The sequence below is a fragment of the Protomyctophum parallelum genome, assembly GCF_964188405.1.
Source record: "Protomyctophum parallelum genome assembly, chromosome: 8".
Classification (NCBI taxonomy): domain Eukaryota; kingdom Metazoa; phylum Chordata; class Actinopteri; order Myctophiformes; family Myctophidae; genus Protomyctophum; species Protomyctophum parallelum.
The window spans coordinates 4,186,694-4,208,939 of record NC_139703.1 but is presented as its reverse complement, the minus strand read 5'-3'; the positions used below and the strand labels follow the sequence as shown (position 1 = coordinate 4,208,939).

Below are 22,246 nucleotides of genomic sequence, written 5' to 3'. Positions count from 1 at the left end.
CTCATAAACTACAAAACATAAAAATAAAAAAAAGTTCCAGCATGTGTCTCCACAGTAAGCTGAATAATAAAAAGTGTGAATGGAGTTTCTAGGTGAAAGTGACTTTTGACGTGCCTATAGAGCTGTCATTGAGCCCCATGTTAAATGTCTCAAATTTGAAAGCACTATATTTCTAAAACTATGAAACATTTCAAAGATTCCTTTTCAGGCAAACATGTCCACCGTAAGATGAACCTAAGTAGGCTAGAATGGGGTTGCTAGGTGTAAGTATGTAGGACTAGTAGCATGCCAAATTTTGTGCTATTGCCATAGAGAATGCATTGGGCGTTTAAGTTAAATAACTCATAAACTACAAAACATAAAAATAAAAAAAAGTTCCAGCATGTGTCTCCACAGTAAGCTGAATAATAAAAAGTGTGAATGGAGTTTCTAGGTGAAAGTGACTTTTGACGTGCCTATAGAGCTGCCATTGAGCCCCATGTTAAATGTCTCAAATTTGAAAGCACTATATTTCTAAAACTATGAAACATTTCAAAGATTCCTTTTCAGGCAAACATGTCCACCGTAAGATGAACCTAAGTAGGCTAGAATGGGGTTGCTAGGTGTAAGTATGTAGGCCTAGTAGCATGCCAAATTTTGTGCTATTGCCATAGAGAATGCATTGGGCGTTTAAGTTAAATAACTCATAAACTACAAAACATAAAAATAAAAAAAAGTTCCAGCATGTGTCTCCACAGTAAGCTGAATAATAAAAAGTGTGAATGGAGTTTCTAGGTGAAAGTGACTTTTGACGTGCCTATAGAGCTGTCATTGAGCCCCATGTTAAATGTCTCAAATTTGAAAGCACTATATTTCTAAAACTATGAAACATTTCAAAGATTCCTTTTCAGGCAAACATGTCCACCGTAAGATGAACCTAAGTAGGCTAGAATGGGGTTGCTAGGTGTAAGTATGTAGGACTAGTAGCATGCCAAATTTTGTGCTATTGCCATAGAGAATGCATTGGGCGTTTAAGTTAAATAACTCATAAACTACAAAACATAAAAATAAAAAAAAGTTCCAGCATGTGTCTCCACAGTAAGCTGAATAATAAAAAGTGTGAATGGAGTTTCTAGGTGAAAGTGACTTTTGACGTGCCTATAGAGCTGTCATTGAGCCCCATGTTAAATGTCTCAAATTTGAAAGCACTATATTTCTAAAACTATGAAACATTTCAAAGATTCCTTTTCAGGCAAACATGTCCACCGTAAGATGAACCTAAGTAGGCTAGAATGGGGTTGCTAGGTGTAAGTATGTAGGACTAGTAGCATGCCAAATTTTGTGCTATTGCCATAGAGAATGCATTGGGCGTTTAAGTTAAATAACTCATAAACTACAAAACATAAAAATAAAAAAAAGTTCCAGCATGTGTCTCCACAGTAAGCTGAATAATAAAAAGTGTGAATGGAGTTTCTAGGTGAAAGTGACTTTTGACGTGCCTATAGAGCTGTCATTGAGCCCCATGTTAAATGTCTCAAATTTGAAAGCACTATATTTCTAAAACTATGAAACATTTCAAAGATTCCTTTTCAGGCAAACATGTCCACCGTAAGATGAACCTAAGTAGGCTAGAATGGGGTTGCTAGGTGTAAGTATGTAGGACTAGTAGCATGCCAAATTTTGTGCTATTGCCATAGAGAATGCATTGGGCGTTTAAGTTAAATAACTCATAAACTACAAAACATAAAAATAAAAAAAAGTTCCAGCATGTGTCTCCACAGTAAGCTGAATAATAAAAAGTGTGAATGGAGTTTCTAGGTGAAAGTGACTTTTGACGTGCCTATAGAGCTGTCATTGAGCCCCATGTTAAATGTCTCAAATTTGAAAGCACTATATTTCTAAAACTATGAAACATTTCAAAGATTCCTTTTCAGGCAAACATGTCCACCGTAAGATGAACCTAAGTAGGCTAGAATGGGGTTGCTAGGTGTAAGTATGTAGGACTAGTAGCATGCCAAATTTTGTGCTATTGCCATAGAGAATGCATTGGGCGTTTAAGTTAAATAACTCATAAACTACAAAACATAAAAATAAAAAAAAGTTCCAGCATGTGTCTCCACAGTAAGCTGAATAATAAAAAGTGTGAATGGAGTTTCTAGGTGAAAGTGACTTTTGACGTGCCTATAGAGCTGTCATTGAGCCCCATGTTAAATGTCTCAAATTTGAAAGCACTATATTTCTAAAACTATGAAACATTTCAAAGATTCCTTTTCAGGCAAACATGTCCACCGTAAGATGAACCTAAGTAGGCTAGAATGGGGTTGCTAGGTGTAAGTATGTAGGACTAGTAGCATGCCAAATTTTGTGCTATTGCCATAGAGAATGCATTGGGCGTTTAAGTTAAATAACTCATAAACTACAAAACATAAAAATAAAAAAAAGTTCCAGCATGTGTCTCCACAGTAAGCTGAATAATAAAAAGTGTGAATGGAGTTTCTAGGTGAAAGTGACTTTTGACGTGCCTATAGAGCTGTCATTGAGCCCCATGTTAAATGTCTCAAATTTGAAAGCACTATATTTCTAAAACTATGAAACATTTCAAAGATTCCTTTTCAGGCAAACATGTCCACCGTAAGATGAACCTAAGTAGGCTAGAATGGGGTTGCTAGGTGTAAGTATGTAGGACTAGTAGCATGCCAAATTTTGTGCTATTGCCATAGAGAATGCATTGGGCGTTTAAGTTAAATAACTCATAAACTACAAAACATAAAAATAAAAAAAAGTTCCAGCATGTGTCTCCACAGTAAGCTGAATAATAAAAAGTGTGAATGGAGTTTCTAGGTGAAAGTGACTTTTGACGTGCCTATAGAGCTGTCATTGAGCCCCATGTTAAATGTCTCAAATTTGAAAGCACTATATTTCTAAAACTATGAAACATTTCAAAGATTCCTTTTCAGGCAAACATGTCCACCGTAAGATGAACCTAAGTAGGCTAGAATGGGGTTGCTAGGTGTAAGTATGTAGGACTAGTAGCATGCCAAATTTTGTGCTATTGCCATAGAGAATGCATTGGGCGTTTAAGTTAAATAACTCATAAACTACAAAACATAAAAATAAAAAAAAGTTCCAGCATGTGTCTCCACAGTAAGCTGAATAATAAAAAGTGTGAATGGAGTTTCTAGGTGAAAGTGACTTTTGACGTGCCTATAGAGCTGTCATTGAGCCCCATGTTAAATGTCTCAAATTTGAAAGCACTATATTTCTAAAACTATGAAACATTTCAAAGATTCCTTTTCAGGCAAACATGTCCACCGTAAGATGAACCTAAGTAGGCTAGAATGGGGTTGCTAGGTGTAAGTATGTAGGACTAGTAGCATGCCAAATTTTGTGCTATTGCCATAGAGAATGCATTGGGCGTTTAAGTTAAATAACTCATAAACTACAAAACATAAAAATAAAAAAAAGTTCCAGCATGTGTCTCCACAGTAAGCTGAATAATAAAAAGTGTGAATGGAGTTTCTAGGTGAAAGTGACTTTTGACGTGCCTATAGAGCTGCCATTGAGCCCCATGTTAAATGTCTCAAATTTGAAAGCACTATATTTCTAAAACTATGAAACATTTCAAAGATTCCTTTTCAGGCAAACATGTCCACCGTAAGATGAACCTAAGTAGGCTAGAATGGGGTTGCTAGGTGTAAGTATGTAGGACTAGTAGCATGCCAAATTTTGTGCTATTGCCATAGAGAATGCATTGGGCGTTTAAGTTAAACTAGAAAGCAGTTCCCTGCAGAAACTGCGTGGGCTCGCCAAAAGACGCAATGTATATAATGTACAGTAGAAAATGTATTAAAGCTGAAGGAAAAGTTTAAAAAAGAATGTATAACTAGAAAAAGTGCCCTTCCGGGCACAGGTCTCCACCAGGTTATCCACAGATCCGTGCAGTTAGAGGTAAAAACACTTTTCGGCCAGTTATAGCGCCACCTTGAGGCTGAGTTGAAATTGTTCATGTGGCATTTCGTCCTCGGCCTAGTGGGAATGTGGGTGCACAATTTCACGGAAATCACGCGATGTGTTCATGATTAGCAGCATTTTGTTTGAAACTGAGCACTCCTGTGAACTTTGGAAGCCAATCTTAACCAATCAGGATGGAGTCTGATAAATCTGAAAGACCCGTTTCGTTGAATGGCTCTAGAGAGACTGTGTACCAATTTGCGTGATGTTTGGACAAAATCTGTAGGTGTACTGTGCAAAAACGTGTTTTGCACAAAGCGGCCTCCTGGTGGCGCTATAACAGGCCGTTCTGGAAAGTTTGGGGCAGAGGTTCATGGTTGGCATCCAGGGAGTGTGTGTGCAAAATTTGGCATTGAAAAACTTGTTTTGCACAAAGCGGCCTCCTGGTGGCGCTATAACAGGCCGTTCTGGAAAGTTTGGGGCAGAGGTTCATGGTTGGCATCCAGGGAGTGTGTGTGCAAAATATGGTATCGACCGGGTTAACGGTGGCCGAGATTAGCTGTTCACGGACACACACACGGACACACACACACGGACGGACGGAGTGCAAAACATACTCTCCCCACATGCCTTCGGCCTGGTGGAGACAAAAATTGGTAAAAAGAATAAGCATAAATAATTGCATAAAGCGGAATAAAGTATGTGGAAGTAGTACGATGCCCAAAAAGTGGCAGAATAAAGTAAGTAAAGTATTACTGTCTACTAATGATTTGTAATGTATGAATAATTCTTTACAATGTATTCTTGATGAATTAAGAAAAGGTAAAAAAGAAAAAGAAAAAAAAGAGTATACATATAAAAGCATTCATGAGCTTAACAGAAATAGCATACTTTTACATGTAAAAAGAAGGTTCAAATAGCATATAGGCCTATCTTTAAAAGCATAAACACATTGATTATTGATAATGGTCTAAGATTTTTCTTTAAATGTAAAAAAAAAAAAAGAATTAAGTTCTTTATTAAAAGTTTTTTCTTTTTAAGTTTAAAAAAAAAGTTAAAGTTTTTAATTTTTAAATGTTTTTAATGTTTTTAATGTTTTTAATGTTTTTAATTTTTTTAATTTTTTTAATTTTTTTTTTTAATTAATTAAAAAAAAAAGCGTGCGCTTGCGAGAGCTGTGTAAAGGCCAGCCAATAGGAAGACAGGGTGTGTGTGTGTGTGCGTGCGTGCGTGCTCTTGCGAGAGCTGTGTAAAGGCCATCCAATTGCACAAATAGCAGACCTACAAGCCCACAAGGTATCGCAGAGCAACTCATTGAGATCTTGTAACTTTAATTTCAGCCCTGTAATTAAGCCCTTATATGTCTCAGCTGTGGAAGTGTAAAAGAAGCACTATGACTGGGAGTGGCGCGCAACTTGAAGGTCTGCTATTTTACAATGGTCCTGAATGGGGGGAAACTATGCCCGAACAAATTGCTCTATCGCAAAAAGTAAAAGTCGAATGCAAATATTTTTTTCGCTGTGAGTGGCCTGAGATATTGAGGTACACCATGTGCGATTGTGGTGTTGGTACGGTCGAAAATGTGGTTATAAGAGCGAGTTAAGAATTGTCATCGCGATAATTTCCTCGTAAGAATTTTACAATGGAGGTCAATGAGCAGCTTGACTGTATTTGTGTCACTTAAAAGGCCGTAGTTCACATTCTGTATGTCTCTGTGCTTTGGTGGTCACATTGTGTGAAAGAGGACATGTGTGGCTACAAAATGACCAAAGAACATGCGTGTAAAATGAATATTTTGGCCGGGACGACAATTAGTTTGGTAAAATTTCAAGGAAAGAATTTCACTCTAGTGAAAGAAGCCCCGCACTCTAAGTTGGCACTAATTAGGCGAAACGGCCTGCGATTGAACTGCGATTTCGGAAAAACCGTTTAACGTATTCGAATACGGTTTGAACCACGAATAAGTCCAGAGTCGTGTGAGCTTTCTAAAGTTTAAATCACGTTTCTACGACAAAGTATGCCAGAGTAATGAGGCTGCAAAAGTGAGGTTGATTTAGAGATAAATCCCATACATTGTCGATGGGAGGAAAAAACTATAAATAAAGTTAAATATTTTAAAAAGTATAAACTTTTTCAAAACAACTTTTTCACCAATGAAAGTTCAAAGATAGATGAACATTATAAAGTTTGAATGAAGTTTCAAAGTGAAAGTATGACGGAGTTATAAGAGCTCTCAAACAAACAAGGAGGTTGGAGCGCACACCAGTAGTGAAGAGGTGCTGACCGCGGGAGATAAAATTGACTGAAAAAAGGAGAGGTCGCACAGCTCGTAGTCACGATGCAAGTTTTTATTTCCAACGCTTCGGCAAACAAAGTTGCCTTCTTCAGGGAATAACATACAAAAGGTGTGCACCAGATATTTATAAAAGTTGGGACAAAGGGTTAGGGAGTGTCCTCAATCAGGCCAACACCCAAAATGGGTGATTGGTTGCTGGCAACAACTTTATTTGTACATTAAATAGAACAAAAAGCAAAAACGGACATCAAAATGCAATAGGTCAGTTAATAGAAAAATATATGTAATTATGTATAGGAGCCTGCATTAAAAACATATAGGGTATATAATACAATAAACTTATAGACAGAGATTATGTAGCCCTGATCCTGTTCCATGGTTGCATGACCAATAAAAGGAGGGGTAAGTACACCAGCAAGATATTAAACATATTATGTTAAACATTAAAAACAACAAACACAAGGCAAGGAGACTGAAGTGTGAAGTGTTCCTGTGGATACAATCTTACACAGAAAGGGGACTCATGGGTATTATTTGGTGATAAGGTAAAAATATCCAAAAAGAAAAGTTTCTCAAAACATTATTAGGGCATGGGTTTAGATTACCCTTTCAAATAAGAAACATATTATATAAAGGAGTAGCATGATAGACTGTAAACATAAAAAGCCATCAACAGATCGGATGGAGGGGGGAGAGGGGAATAAGTCCAGGCAATATAGGCTGCTGGACGTGTAGCTCTACCCACCATCACAAAAAAGGTCTTAGATCAAATTCAAAGTTGAGGCCATTGGGGGTTAAAGTATTCAAGTAGTGAATCCAGAATGCTTCTCTTTTTAAAAGAGCATTGTCAAAGTCTCCTCCTCTTCTGGGGACAGGTAACTTCTCTATGCCTAGATAACGGAGAGAGGAGATAGAGTGACCAGCTTCAAGAAAATGTGCTGCAACAGGGTATAACAGGTTTTTGCATCTAATGGAACTGCGGTGCTCCGCTATACGTGTCTTGAGAGCACGAATGGTCTTACCAATGTAATATTTACCACAGGGGCAATAGATCAAGTAAATTACACCTTTGGTGTTACAGGAAATTATGCCCCTGATGGGAATTGTTTTACCTGAGTGGGGGTGTTTAAAAGAAGTGGCTTTGATAGTGCTGTTGCATTGTGCACAAGCACCACATTTATAATTCCCGTCTGGTATCGGGCTGAGGATGCGTTGTGAGTTAGTGTCTGGAGGGGGGAGGTCAGAATGAACCAATGAATCTCTAAGATTTCTACCCCTAGAGAAGACCACTCTAGGTGGGTCAGGAAAAGTATTGTGAAGCTGTGGGTCAGATTTCAAAATGTGCCAGTGCTTGTTGAGAATGGGTTTAAAACATTCAGCGGCTTTAGAGTATTTTGTGATAAACAAAGGGACTGTTTTTTTGTTATTCTTTTTAGGGACCTGTTTAAGAAGGTCAGCTCTGGGTCTCTGCTCAATTCTATCAACAGCAACGGAGAGTTGCTTTTCTGTGTAGCCTCGTTCTCTGAATTTATTAACCATTGTGCTGGAGTGTTTGGTAAAATCATTTGGGTCTTTGCAGATGCGTTTAAGCCTGCAAAGCTGACTGTACGGGAGGCTGTTTTTCAAAGGGAGTGGATGGCAACTGTCTGCTCTGAGAAGGCTATTCCGGTCAGTAGGTTTGGTATATAAATCTGTGTGTAAGGCATCATCTTTACGGATTATCCAGGTGTCCAAAAAACTAACTCTATGCAAATCATAATTAACAGTAAACTTTAGGTGCTCTGATGAAGAGTTAAGGAAGTTACAAAATGCATGTAGAAGGTCAACAGAGCCTTTGAAGAGGCAGAATATATCATCAACATACCTCTTGTACATCAGTAGGTTTGGAAAGAAAGGGTTGACCACATTGTTGAGGATTTTGGTTTTTTCCAAGTAACCCACATAGAGACTAGCAAAGTTGCAAGACATATTTGAGCCCATAGCTACACCTTTCCTCTGTAGGAAAAATTCATCCTGAAACATAAAATAGTTATGGGTCAATACCAACTCAGCAAGGGTAGTGATACTGTGATTTGATGGTATGGAAATAGCACTGCGTGACTGTAGAAAATACTCAAGGGCATGAATTCCGCCATCATGTGGCACATTTGTATACAACGCTTCCACATCAAAAATAACTAATATGCAGTCTGAGGGAAGTGGGGCAAGGGACTCCAACATTACAATTAGTTGACCAGTGTCTTTCACAAAAGAAGGGAGCTCTTCGGCTATAGGCCTGATAAAATAATCTACAAAAGTAGACATGTTAGAGGTGAGGGAACCGATGCCTGATACTATGGGCGCCCAGGGGGGTGTGTAGGGTTCTTGTGGACCTTGGGAATGGTGTAAAAAACCGGAATGCTGGGATTTTGCACAAATATAAATTCAAACTCTTTTTTGGTTATTTCTCCTGAAAGAGAGAACTGTGATAAAACCTCAGAGATGATTGTATTGAATTGAAGGGTAGGACCACCTGGTAGACTGCTATAGAAGTTGGTGTCCAGTAACTGTCTTTTACACTCAGAAATATATTCAGCCTTGTTGAGGATAACCAAAGCGCCGCCTTTATCGGCTGAGCGAATAATGACTGAAGAATCAGATTGGAGATCAGAAAAAGCCTCAGATTCTGCTTTATCAAGATTAGAAGGTGCTTTAAAGTTATGCTTATTGTGCATTGCTTGTTCAATGTCACTTTCCACTAATCTGCAAAAGGTTTCTATAGAAGCATTCCGATTTGGAGGGGGGACAAAAAAACTCTTGCCTCTAAAGGGCGTTTTGGAGGAAACTGATTCTTGCTCTGAATCTAGGTTAATAGGTAAAACAGAAACATTCTCGTTACAATTGGAAAAGAATTCTCTTAGTCTAATGCTTCTGAAGAAACGGAAGCAATCAACCTTAACATTAAAGTCATTTGATTGGTTTGTGGGGACAAAATTCAGTCCTTTGTTTAGCACACTAATGTGGCTGGAAGTAAGCACCTTATTTGAAAGGTTTAATATACTTAGTTGCGCTGGTTCCTGGATCGGGACCGCGTTCGTGGGTACCAGCCGTCTCTTCCTCCTCCCCCGCCGCGTTGGGCGCCTCTGCCTCTCTTTGTTGTGGCCCTGGAGGGCGGTGGTGGTTGGGGCCGGGTGTGGGGGTCGTCGAGTTATAAGAGCTCAAAAAAGTTAACTGTGAAAAATGGGACCTTTCTTCCATCGACTCTCACTATAAAGAATGTAAAAAAAAAGTTAAAAAGTATAAAAAGTATAAAAAGTATAAAACTTTGTAAAAATTCTAATTGAAGCATAAATAACTGCAAAGAGCTGAACAGTTTGAAGTTTGAACTAAATTTCTAGTATAAAGTATGCGGAAGTAGTTAGGTGCCAAAAAAAAGGGTGGAATAAAGAAGAAGCGGAATAAATATAGACTGGCAATAACTATTGTGTGCTCGCTGTGGCGAGCCCACAACAAACAAATAAATATAGGCTGGCAATAACTATTGTGTGCTCGCTGTGGCGAGCCCACAACTAGAAAGAGGCAATTCTGGGAAATTGCAAAGTGTGGTTGCCTACATCGCACCTGTCGAAAATGGAATTGCTTTTGGCTCTGCGTTGATTAAGCCACCCTCGACATGTGATTCAGATTTGAGATGGATCGTACATTCCGTGCGTGAATTGTAACTTCGGAAGACGATTACGGCCGAACGATACAGAAGATCTAAATTCTGACTGTGCTGTTTTAATCGGATAGGTCCGGAGATCATGTGTACCGATTTTTGTGAGATTTGGACAACATCTGTAGGTGGAGGATCCAAAAGTTAAGGTTGCTAGGTGTAAGGACTAGTAGCATGCCAAAGTTTGTTCTATTGCCATAGAGAATGCATTGGGCGTTTAAGTTAAATAACTCAGAAACTATAAAACATTTCAAAGTAAAAAAGTTCCAGCATGTGTCTCCACAGTAAGCTGAATAATAAAATGTGTGAATGGAGTTTCTAGGTGAAAGTGATTTTTGACGTGCCAATGTCTGCCATTGAGCCCCATTGTAAATTTGAAAGCACTATATTTCTAAAACTATGAAACATTTCAAATATTCATTTTCAGGCAAACATGTCCACCGTAAGATGAACCTAAGTAGGCTAGAATGGGGTTTCTAGGTGTAAGAATGTAGGCTTCTATGTTGTTAGCAAAACCGCAACACCCCCCTCCCCATCGCAACACCCATTCGCTATACTTTTAAGTATGTTGCGGTAGAGAACGTCATCATTTTGGACCATGGGCCCATATCGTACGGCATACTATAGCATGCCGTTTTTCATCATTTTTGAGGATTTGAAAAAAATGAAAAAATGAAAAAAAAACGATGGGTTATAGCCCATCGTTTTTAGATTTCTTTTTTATCCTCGTTTTTCATCATTTTGGACCATGGGCTATAGCCCATATCGTACGGCATACTATAGCACGTAGTTTTTCATCATTTTTGAGGATTTGAAGAAAATGAAAAAATGAAAAAAAAACGATGGGTTATAGCCCATCGTTTTTTTTAAAAAAGAAAAAAAAAAAGTATCCTCGTTTTTTATCATTTTGGACCATGGGCTATAGCCCATACCGTACGGCATACTATAGCACGCCGTTTTTCATCATTTTTGAGGATTTGAAAAAAATGAAAAAAACGATGGGTTATAGCCCATCGTTTTTTGAAATTTTGAAAAAAAGAATATCCTCGTTTTTTTATCATTTTTGAACATGGGCTATAGTATAGCCCATATCGTACGGCATACTATAGCACGCCGTTTTTCATCATTTTTGAGGTTTTGAAAAAAATGAAAAAATGAAACATGGGTTATAGCCCATCGTTATTTGAAATTTTGGAAAAAAAAATCAACCTCGTTTTTCATCATTTTTGAACATGGGCTATAGCCCATACCGTACGGCATACTATAGCACGCCGTTTTTCACCATTTTTGAGGATTTGGAAAAAAAACAAAAAAAAACCATGGGTTATAGCCCATCGTTTTTTGAATTTTTGATTTCTTTTTTTTATCCTCGTTTTTCATCATTTTTTAACATGGGCTATAGCCTATACCGTACGGCATACTATAGCACGCCGTTTTTCATCATTTTTGAGGATTTGATAAAAATGAAGAAAAAAAAAACATGGGATGTAGCCCATCGTTTTTTTAATTTTTGATTTTTTTTAATCCTCGTTTTTCATCATTTTTGAACATGGGCTATAGCCCATACCGTACAGCATACTATAGCACACCGTTTTTCACAATTTTTGAGGTTTTGAAAAAAATGAAAAGAAAAAAAACATGGGTTATAGCCCATCGTTTTTTGAATTTTTGATTTTTTTTTAATCCTCGCTTTTCATAATTTTTTAACATGGGCTATAGCCCATACCGTACAGCATACTATAGCAGGCCGTTTTTCATCATTTTTGAGGATTTGAAAAAAATTGAAGAAAAAAACATGGGTTTTTTGATTATTTTCTTTATCCTCGTTTTTCATCATTTTTGAACATGGGCTATAACACTTTTTTTTTTGTTTGTTTTTTTCCAAACCTCAAAAATGGTGAAAAACGGCGTGCTATAGTATGCCGTACGGTATGGGCTATACCCTAACCCTGAAGCTGGGGTCGTCCGGTGTGAATGCGTCACCGCCCACCACACTCAACAAACTGACCACATTTCTGGTGCGCATTTCCAAACGCACCCTTAATGAACTGGTGGGTGTGTTCAGAATCTTGCTCCACAGGTCTATCATTTCCAATGAAAACAAACAACTAAAGTCAATGATGAGCAATAAAAGAATAAAACAATCTTCTGTAGTGATCTCTGGTTAAAGCTTTTATTGATATGAGGAGAACAGCAGAGAGATGAAGGAACTTCCATACCATATAAAATACTGCAGATTTGTATAAAATGTTATCCCTGGTAAAATACAGACAGTCACCCTGAGTCAGTGCAAATGGCATTTATTAAATCTATCCTGCAGATTTGTATAGATCTGGTGTTTGAGACTCCAACGTTATAGCCCTATAACAGATTATCTTCTACGTGTACGTGTGTGTGTGTGTGTGTGTGTGCGTGTGTGTGCGTGATCTACGAGCTGAAAACGCGTCGGCCGGCGAGAACTGAAGCTCACGCGGAGGAAATACATTGCCTGCTGTTCCCCTGTAGATGGCGCCATTTCATCTCCCAACGGGGCTGCAGAGGCAATTCCACCATTCAGGTGAACGAGGTGTTTGGCGACATTACACTTTTCATGATTTTACTACCGTAGTAAACCGTTTCATAAATACTTTGCCTTTAAATCGCTATAGTTTAAAGTCTTCTGTTTTAATTATAATGATACATGATTAGTAAATTATGTCCTGACCCAAACTAGTGAACATAGCGGATCTTGCGAGCTTGTAGATCGGCTATTTTTCACTGCTTCTTAAATTAATAATAATAATTATTATTATTAATTCATATTTATGGAATTTGATTTTCTTGTTTGTTTTAAAATTCATTAAATCATCAAAAAATAGATGAGCTGTGAGCTTGTACATCTATTTATATAATAGATGCGCTTTGAGCTTGTACATCTATTTATATAATAGACACGCTGTGAGCTTGTACATCTATTTATATAATAGACGCGCTGTGAGCTTGTACATCTATTTATATAATAGACGCGCTGTGACCTTGTACAACTATTTATATAATAGATGCGCTGTGAGCTTGTACATCTATTTATATAATAGACGCGCTGTGAGCTTGTACATCAATTTATATAATAGATGCGCTGTGAGCTTGTACATCTATTTATATAATAGACGCGCTGTGAGCTTGTACATCTATTTATATAATAGACGCGCTGTGACCTTGTACAACTATTTATATAATAGATGCGCTGTGAGCTTGTACATCTATTTATATAATAGACGCGCTGTGAGCTTGTACATCAATTTATATAATAGATGCGCTGTGAGCTTGTACATCTATTTATATAATAGACGCGCTGTGAGCTTGTACATCTATTTCTCACTCTATTTATATACAGATGATGTTGTCATGTTGGTTTGAGGCTGGCTCAACAATGGAATAGATTTTCGCTCTTCCTCTCTCTCTCTCTCCCCCCCCCCCCCCTCTGGTTGCGTATTATCCCGTAAAGCAGTATAATGCATACTTTGCATAGTAACAATGATATTCTTAAACAAAAACAAAAGGCGTGAATAGTAAACAATGATACAAAAAGAGACAGAACACAATGCGACGACTCCATACTTGGACATATGGACGTGATAATATGCAAATAGAAATGTTTACATGCGTAGGGAAAAAAATGATAACATACAATAGAAAAATAAGTAGTATATCCCCCCCCCCCAAAAATCAAAAACAAAACAAAAACAAAACAAAGTGAATTGTAAAAGGCAATGTGTGGGCTGGTTCCACGCCACATCAAAGAGTTTGGTTGTAGCAACAAACAAAAAAAGAAATTGTAATTTTAACAATCATTAATTTTATACAAAGCATTAAATCCCTTATAGAGAGTGGAGGAGTGCATTGGGTTCAGACCACTAGCGTCTTAGCTGCTGCCTCTCTTAAGGCTGACACCAATAACCGCTAATTACGCGCGCTACGACCACTCATTACTCACGCTGTCGCGCTGCGCGCTACGACCACTCATTACGCACGCTGTCGCGCTGTGCGCTACGAACACTCATTACGCACGCCGGCGCGTTGCGCGCTACGAACACTCATTACGCACGTCTGTCGCGTTGCGCACTACGACCACTCTTTCCGCACGTCTGTCGCGTTGCGCGCGCTACGACTGTGTCGCTCCATAGCACAACATTTTCAACAAAAAGAAAGAACGCGTCAAAAAAGAAAAAATAAGGGGGGAGGGGGTGGGGCGGGAGCGACGCTTGCGTGAGACGCTTGCGTAGCGCCACCTTTTGGTTGTTTGTGGTCCTCTCTGTGTCGGGTTTGGTTTAGCACAGTGTCTGATTCTTCCTCACGGCCTCCTCCCCTCAACCCAGGATGCCTCCTATGCTGCTTGTTCAAATATTGCTCCAGTTTTAGGATTTACTTTCATACATGTATTTGTGGCGTGTGTGTGTGTGTGTGCGTGCGCGCATGCGTGTGACTGTGTGTGTGCGCTACAATATCAACCACTCACATTAAGCCCAATGTCTTCACCACAACAAAAGCTGATCTGTCAACAAGCTGCCCAAGTGTCACAATGCAATGTGTTACGAGCTTGTATTTTCTATTTTCTTTCCAAACTCCCTCCCAGAACAGGGAGGAGCCAAGAGGGCCTTTCAAACGGGCAGCGATAAAACGCGCCTATAGTTCATTTTCAAACGAGAGCTGCGTTTTCCTGCGGAGCAGTCGCTCGCTGTGCGACAACGCAAGCGTATTTACGTGAGCTCGGTCCCGTGAATGTGTTGCACACGCCCCCTCCCCCCCCCCCCCCCACCCCGCGAATCACCAAACCTGGAATCTGTTTAGTTTCTTTTTTTTTCTTTTTACGCTTGCGTTGTCGCGCCCCTCTGGAGCAGACCTGGAGGAGACCTGTCGTTGGTCCAGACCTGGAGGAGACCTGCCGTTGGTCCAGACCTGGAGGAGACCTGCCGTTGGTCCAGACCTGGAGGAGACCTGCCGTTGGTCCAGACCTGGAGGAGACCTGTCGTTGGTCCAGACCTGGAGGAGACCTGTCGTTGATCCAGGGGGAAACAAATGCGTTCCTCGCTTCGCGTTTGAAAGGCCCTCAACGTTGAAAGTGGTTTAAGAGTAACTGAAACCTGGGTTTTTATAGTTCTGCAGCAGAAGAGTGTAAAGTAAACGTTCTCAGGGATCAGCCTGCCGGTTGTGGAGGATCTGAAGACTGTAAACGTTCTCAGGGATCAGCCTGCTGGTTGTGGAGGATCTGAAGACTGTAAAACGTTCTCAGGGATCAGCCTGCTGGTTGTGGAGGAGGATCTGAAGACTGTAAACGTTCTCAGGGATCAGCCTGCTGGTTGTGGAGGAGGATCTGAAGACTGTAAACGTTCTCAGAGATCAGCCTGCTGGTTGTGGAGGAGGATCTGAAGAGTGTAAAACGTTCTCGGAGGATTCGGGAGACGGTGGAACATCACTGCACTCTCCCCGTCGCGCCTCTCCTCTGCCCCCGCCCCCTCGGCACTGGCCCCTCCCCCGCTCTTCCCCAGAGATCTCCGTCGCTGTCCAGAGCCCCGCCCCTCTCCCCCTCCTCCTCCTCCTCGCCGTATTCTTCGTCGTCGCCCGCGGCGTCGTCGTCGATGGCGACGCACGTCGACTCGCGCGGCGGCGGCGCTTTCTGCTTCTTCTTCTTCTCCTCCTTCTGCTCCTTTTTGATTGGCTGAGCGGTGGCGGGGGGAGGGGCAGGGGGCGGGGCGTCCTTCTTGGAGGAGGAGGAGGTCATCTCCTCGAAGGCCTCGGGGTTCTCCAACATCTCTCTGATCAGAGGAGGCATCGGCCCCGGGATCTCCATCTTCAGCGTGATGGCTCGCTCTGCTCCTATAGCGCAGAAATACCAGAGATCAATATGGTTGTTTTCTGGAGGATTGAACATGCATCCTATTGCTGGTTTGACCACATCAAATACCTCTTTAACCTTAAAATAACCACATCAAATACCTCTTTAACCTTAAAATAACCATCAAATACCTCTTTAACCTTAAAATAACCACATCAAATACCTCTTTAACCTTAAAAGAACCAACAACAATATACATGCATGTTGCATAAAACCTCTGGTCTGAACACAGCAGATCACATTGCAGAGCGATGCGTTGTAACCTCTGGTCTGAACCCAGCAGATCACATTGCAGAGCGATGCGTTGTAACCTCTGGTCTGAACACAGCAGATCACATTGCAGAGCGATGCGTTGTAACCTCTGGTCTGAACACAGCAGATCACATTGCAGAGCGATGCGTTGTGAGCTTGTAGAATAGTCCCCTCAGAATAGAGGTCGGTACAGTAGTATTTTTATTTATTTTTAAGGTCCTAAAGGTCCTAAATGTCCTAAAGGTCCTAAAGGTCCTTGCACACCAGACGCGTTTTCGGATTTTTAGCAGCGTTCCGAAAAACACGTCTAGTGTGCAACCGTCCGTAACTCACCCTTAGACAGACAGACAGACAGACAGACACATAGATACACAGACAGACAGACAGACAGACAGACAGACAGACAGACAGACAGACAGACAGACAGACAGACAGACAGACAGACAGACAGACAGACAGACAGACAGACTGACCCTTGGTACTGATGCCTCTCAGGTCCGTGACCTTCATCAGCATGCGAGGGAACATGTGGGGCTTGTTGGGTCGACGGCAGCGAGCGTAGATCTTCAGCGCCTCCAGCAGAGGTTCCTGCAGCTTGTCTACTTTCTGTGGTTCCTCCAGGTCCATGCGGTCTGAGGACAGAGGGGGACAGGTTAGAGTGACACACCACTTGGACAGAGGGGGGACAGATTAGAATGACACACCACTTGGACAGAGGGGGGACAGATTAGAATGACACACCACTTGGACAGAGGGGGGACGGATTAGAATGACACACCACTTGGACAGAGGGGGGACGGATTAGAATGACACACCACTTGGACAGAGGGGGGACGGATTAGAATGACACACCACTTGGACAGAGGGGGGACGGATTAGAATGACACACCACTTGGACAGAGGGGGGACAGATTAGAATGACACACCACTTGGACAGAGGGGGACGGATTAGAATGACACACCACTTGGACAGAGGGGGACGGATTAGAATGACACACCACTTGGACAGAGGGGGGACAGATTAGAATGACACACCACTTGGACAGAGGGGGACAGATTAGATTACTATTTTCACTAGTTTGGGTCCCAGTCAAAGACTTCTCTTTTGGGTCTTGCGCTAAAAGGTTTGATTTAGTCTTATGATTTTTTAGTTATAATAGCTTAGTTTACATTTAGCTTCCATTTAGTCTTCGTCAGTGAGTCGGTATTCCCACGAGCATTTTTCATCATAGTTATTGAGTGTAAATCATAGAATGTAAAAAATATGGACAAAGCGTTCTCCGGGTCTGATATGGACGTAAAATGAAGCCTGTCAGTCCTTGAATTGTAAATCGCCATATTTCTAGATCCGTTTGGGCCCAGCTGCCCATTGGCTGGCCCAGACAACGAGGCGGGACTTCCCCCCTTACTCTTCGTTGGTTTTTATTTTGACTGAACGGGGGGTGGCTCCCGATCATAGACTGTAACGGTAGCCACGCCCCTCAGAACATACGCGACTTCATGGTAATTTTTTTAATAAATGGGACCATAATTTTCCAAAAAGAATATTATTTTATAATATTATTAGAAATGAGACTTTAAACTAGTGACTGGAAGCAGAAAGTATTCATGACCATGTTTATTAAGGTAATACAGTCTAGGTGAAGTTGGGCCCAAATACATAGACTTCTATGGAGATATGGGGGTTTTTTTGGGCCCAATGACAGACAGCGCCACAACAGGCCATTATATGAACTTTCAGGAAGTCCCGATTTCCTTAGTGGCTTCACAAAATATCTGTCTGACTGCCCCCCTGGTTAAATATCTGTCTGACTGCCCCCCCTGGTTAAATATCTGTCTGACTGCCCCCCTGGTTAAATATCTGTCTGACTGCCCCCCTGGTTAAATATCTGTCTGACTGCCCCCCCTGGTTAAATATCTGTCTGACTGCCCCCCCTGGTGTAAATAAACCCAGCCTGAGCCTGCAGTACCTCCACATATGAGGCAGATGGCGCTGAGCAGGCCCGTCTCGGTGTCGTCCATCTCCAGCGGCAGCAGCTGGCCGGCGAAGGCGAACACCAGCTCGGTGAGCGGGCCGAAGCCCGCGTTGTGCATCTGGGTCCGGTTCAGGGTCAGCCCGTCGGAGAAGGTCATGGTGTCCTGCTCGGGGGTGTACCGCGTGCAGATCCTCAGCATCTACGGCAGCCAATGAGAGAGAGGCATGACATATATATGAGCCAATGACAGAGAGGCGGCATGCAGTAGACAACATCTTATTAGCCAATGAGAGAGAGGCCAGGCTGGCGTTCCAAATGTTGGATGAGTGAGAACGTTCTCAAGCTAAATGAGGATAAGACAGAAGTTCTCATAATCGGTTCTAGTGAGCAGAAAGAATCAATAATAAGCAGACTTGGCAACCTGACTGTAGAAAGTAACAGTACAGTAAAGAACCTGGGGGTCATTATTGATTCTGAATTGAATTTTAATTCACACATTAATCATGTTATCAAGATTGCCTTTTTTCACCTTAGAAATATTGGACGAATCAGAGCCTATTTGTCCTTGGACGATGCAAAAAACGCTAATCCACGCCTTTGTTTTTTCTCGGCTTGATTACTGCAATGCACTTTTTTCTGGACTGCCTAAGAAAACAACTGACAGATTACAACTTGTCCAAAATGCAGCAGCCAGAGTTTTAACTAGAACTAAGATGAGAGAACATATTACTCCAGTTTTGGCTTCTCTGCACTGGCTTCCGGTTGTTTTTAGGATTGATTTTAAAATTATTTTACTTGTGTATAAAGCTCTCAATGGTCTCACACCTTCCTACCTACATGACTGCCTGCCTAAATATGTCCCAAACCGCCCCTAAGGTCTTCCACTGCTGGCCTGCTCGCTTTGCCAAAAAAAATGGCAACTAAAACATACGGGGAAGCAGCTTTTTGCTTCTACGGGCCGTCGGCATGGAACAAGCTCCCACTGTACCTTCGACAGGCAGCCTCTGTAGACATTTTTAAAGCTCAGCTCAAGACCCACTTCTACAACATTGCTTTTAATTGATCTTTTATTTTATTTTTATTTTTTATTCATGTCCTCACTGTATTGCATTACTGCTTGTTTTTTAATGTTGTTGCCTTGCTTTTCTTTTATTCTCCATTGTTCTGTAAAGCACTTTGAGCTGCATTTCATGTCATGAAAGGTGCTATACAAATAAAGTTTTATTATTATTATTATTATTATTATTATTAAATGGCTCCCGTGTGGGTGTGTAACTCTTAGCGTTGTGGGCGTCCTCCTTGAAATTAAAAAGAACCACTGCACGCTAAATATTATTATTATTATTATGTCTTCTGTTATATTCCCTTGTGCGTGCGTGCGTGTATGTGCGTGCGTGTATGTGTGTATGTGCATACCAGGATGTCCAGGCATGCAGACTTCAGCAGGGTGATCTGGTCAGCGATGGTCAGCGTGGTGAAGCCGGGAAGCCTCTTGGCGAACTCCACGATCTTTATGATGCACTTGGTGGAGAGTTCACTGAACTTATCCCATAGCCCGAGATCCAACTGGACACGCGTGTCTGCACTGGAGTTCTGGAGGGAGAGAGAGAGAGAGAGAGAGAGAGAGAGAGAGAGAGAGAGAGGTGGTGGTCAGTGGTGTTTTGGGTAGAGGTGGTGGTCAGTGGTGTTTTGGGTAGAGGTGGTGGTCAGTGGTGTTTTGGGTAGAGGTGGTGGTCAGTGGTGTTTTGGGTAGAGGTGGTGGTCAGTGGTGTTTTGGGTAGAGGTGGTGGTCAGTGGTGTTTTGGGTAGAGAGAGAGAGAGAGAGGTGGTTGTCAGTGGTGTTTTGGGTAGAGGTGGTTGTCAGTGGTGTTTTGGGTAGCCTGCAGGGGACAGCATTCCTTTTCGGGTTTATGGTCCGGTCGGGAGCGGACGATATCGTTACGTCATGTTGTAGTCATAGTTTTGTAGTCATAGTAGTAGTAGTTTATTTGTACTGTGGTGTATTTCTACTATAGTAAACACACCGTGGTGTATGTGTAAGGGTGTTTATAGTTTAACTCACCGTGGTGTATTTCTACTATAGTAAACACACCGTGGTGTATGTGTAAGGGTGTTTATAGTTTAACTCACCGTGGTGTATGTGTAAGGGTGTTTATAGTTTAACTCACCGTGGTGTATTTCTACTATAGTAAACACACCGTGGTGTATGTGTAAGGGTGTTTATAGTTTAACTCACCGTGGTGTATTTCTACTATAGTAAACACACCGTGGTGTATGTGTAAGGCGGTTCATAGTTTAACTCACCGTGGTGTATTTCTACTATAGTAAACACACCGTGGTGTATGTGTAAGGGTGTTTATAGTTTAACTCACCGTGGTGTATTTCTACTATAGTAAACACACCGTGGTGTATGTGTAAGGGTGTTTATAGTTTAACTCACCGTGGTGTATTTCCCCAGCTGACACAGCGATGGAAACGTCTCCTGGTGGGCCTTGCTGACCTTGCTGACCAGCTCCTCCAGCTCTCCGCTCAGCTCGTAGCTCTCCGGGATCACCACCTCTTCCTTGACCTCCTTCTTCCTCTTGTTCCTGTCGTTACGCACAGCTGTATAACGATAACATACGGTCAATACGTTACGCACAGCTGAATAACGATAACATACAGTCAGTCAATACGTTACGCACAGCTGTATAACGATAACATACAGTCAGTCAATACGTTACACACAGCTGTATAACGATACATACGTTCAGTCAATACGTTACGCACAGCTGTATAACGATAACATACAGTCAGTCAATACGTTACACACAGCTGTATAACGATAACATACGGTCAATACGTTACACACAGCTGTATAACGATAACATACAGTCAGTCAATACGTTACACACAGCTGTATAACGATAACATACAGTCAGTCAATACGTTACACACAGCTGTATAACGATAACATACAGTCAGTCAATATGTTACACACAGCTGTATAACGATATACAGTCAGTCAGTACGTTACACACAGCTGTATAACGATACATACGTTCAGTCAGTACGTTACACACAGCTGTATAACGATAACATACAGTCAGTCAATACGTTACACACAGCTGTATAACGATAACATACAGTCAGTCAATACGTTACGCACAGCTGTATAACGATAACATACAGTCAGTCAATACGTTACGCACAGCTGTATAACGATACATATGTTCAGTCAGTACGTTACACTCAGCTGTATAACGATAACATACAGTCAGTCAATACGTTACACACAGCTGTATAACGATACATATGTTCAGTCAGTACGTTACACACAGCTGTATAACGATAACATACAGTCAGTCAATACGTTACACACAGCTGTATAACGATAACATACAGTCAGTCAATACGTTACGCACAGCTGTATAACGATAACATACAGTCAGTCAATACGTTACACACAGCTGTATAACGATACATATGTTCAGTCAGTACGTTACACACAGCTGTATAACGATAACATACAGTCAGTCAATACGTTACACACAGCATGTTCTCCACACTGACCTTCTTTAGACATTCCCACTTCGAAGCACTTCTGCAGCCTACAGTACTGGCAGCGGTTCCTGGTCACCTTGTTGATCTGGCAGTTCTTGTCTCGGTGACACGTGTAGACCATGTTCTTCTGGATGCTGCGTCTGAAGAACCCCTGGAGGAGGAGGAGGAGGAGGAGGGGGAGGAGGAGGAGGAGAAGAAGGTCTTTTTTAGAATTGATTTAACTGGTCACCAATTGTGTGGCCGGATGGGAACTGCAAGGTTCCCGGTTCGATCCCTGAGGGCTCCCCCAGAGTTAGTGTGGAAGTGTCCTTGAGCAACACTCTGAACCCCTGGTTGCAGGTTGATGCCTTGCATGTTTTCCTGAATGTAATGCACAAGGTGTGTTTTTGTTGCCATCTGAATGCTCTGTGGATTATTGTGCAGCACTTTGAAACTTCCAACATGCAGTGCTCGCAAAGGCCCACCAGATGGCAGCACAGGAACACCGACTCTGACAGTAACTTTGAAAGCTGCTAAACTCTGTGAAGATACAGGACAGCTGGGAAGTGTAGTCTAAACTCTACAGCTGGGAAGTGTAGTCTAAACTCTACAGCTGGGAAGTGAAGTCTAAACTCTACAGCTGGGAAGTGAAGTCTAAACTCTACAATCACAGAAGACAGTTTGAGTCTGGTCATTCCCTCAGA

At 41.4% G+C, this 22,246-nt stretch overlaps 1 protein-coding gene and 1 long non-coding RNA gene across 4 annotated transcripts in view; both read right to left on the bottom strand.

Moving 5' to 3' along the window:
* Window positions 1-12,079: 12,079 nt before the first annotated feature.
* Window positions 12,080-22,246, bottom strand: part of LOC310862765 — a 191,228-nt gene continuing 181,061 nt past the window's right edge. The window contains exon 2 of the long non-coding RNA XR_014569620.1: window positions 12,080-12,504. This is a non-coding gene — a long non-coding RNA (uncharacterized lncRNA). The remainder of the gene's footprint in view (window positions 12,505-22,246) is intronic.
* Window positions 14,755-22,246, bottom strand: part of LOC310862741 (retinoic acid receptor gamma-A-like) — a 53,515-nt gene continuing 46,023 nt past the window's right edge. For all 3 annotated transcript variants that reach the window (XM_083770809.1, XM_083770807.1, XM_083770808.1), the window contains 6 exons: window positions 21,573-21,714; window positions 20,461-20,624; window positions 19,437-19,613; window positions 18,015-18,219; window positions 16,518-16,676; window positions 14,755-15,773 (listed from right to left, as the gene is read on the bottom strand). In XM_083770809.1, coding sequence (XP_083626935.1) covers window positions 15,370-15,773; window positions 16,518-16,676; window positions 18,015-18,219; window positions 19,437-19,613; window positions 20,461-20,624; window positions 21,573-21,714 — 1,251 coding nt within the window. In that variant the 3' untranslated portion in view covers window positions 14,755-15,369. The remainder of the gene's footprint in view (window positions 15,774-16,517; window positions 16,677-18,014; window positions 18,220-19,436; window positions 19,614-20,460; window positions 20,625-21,572; window positions 21,715-22,246) is intronic.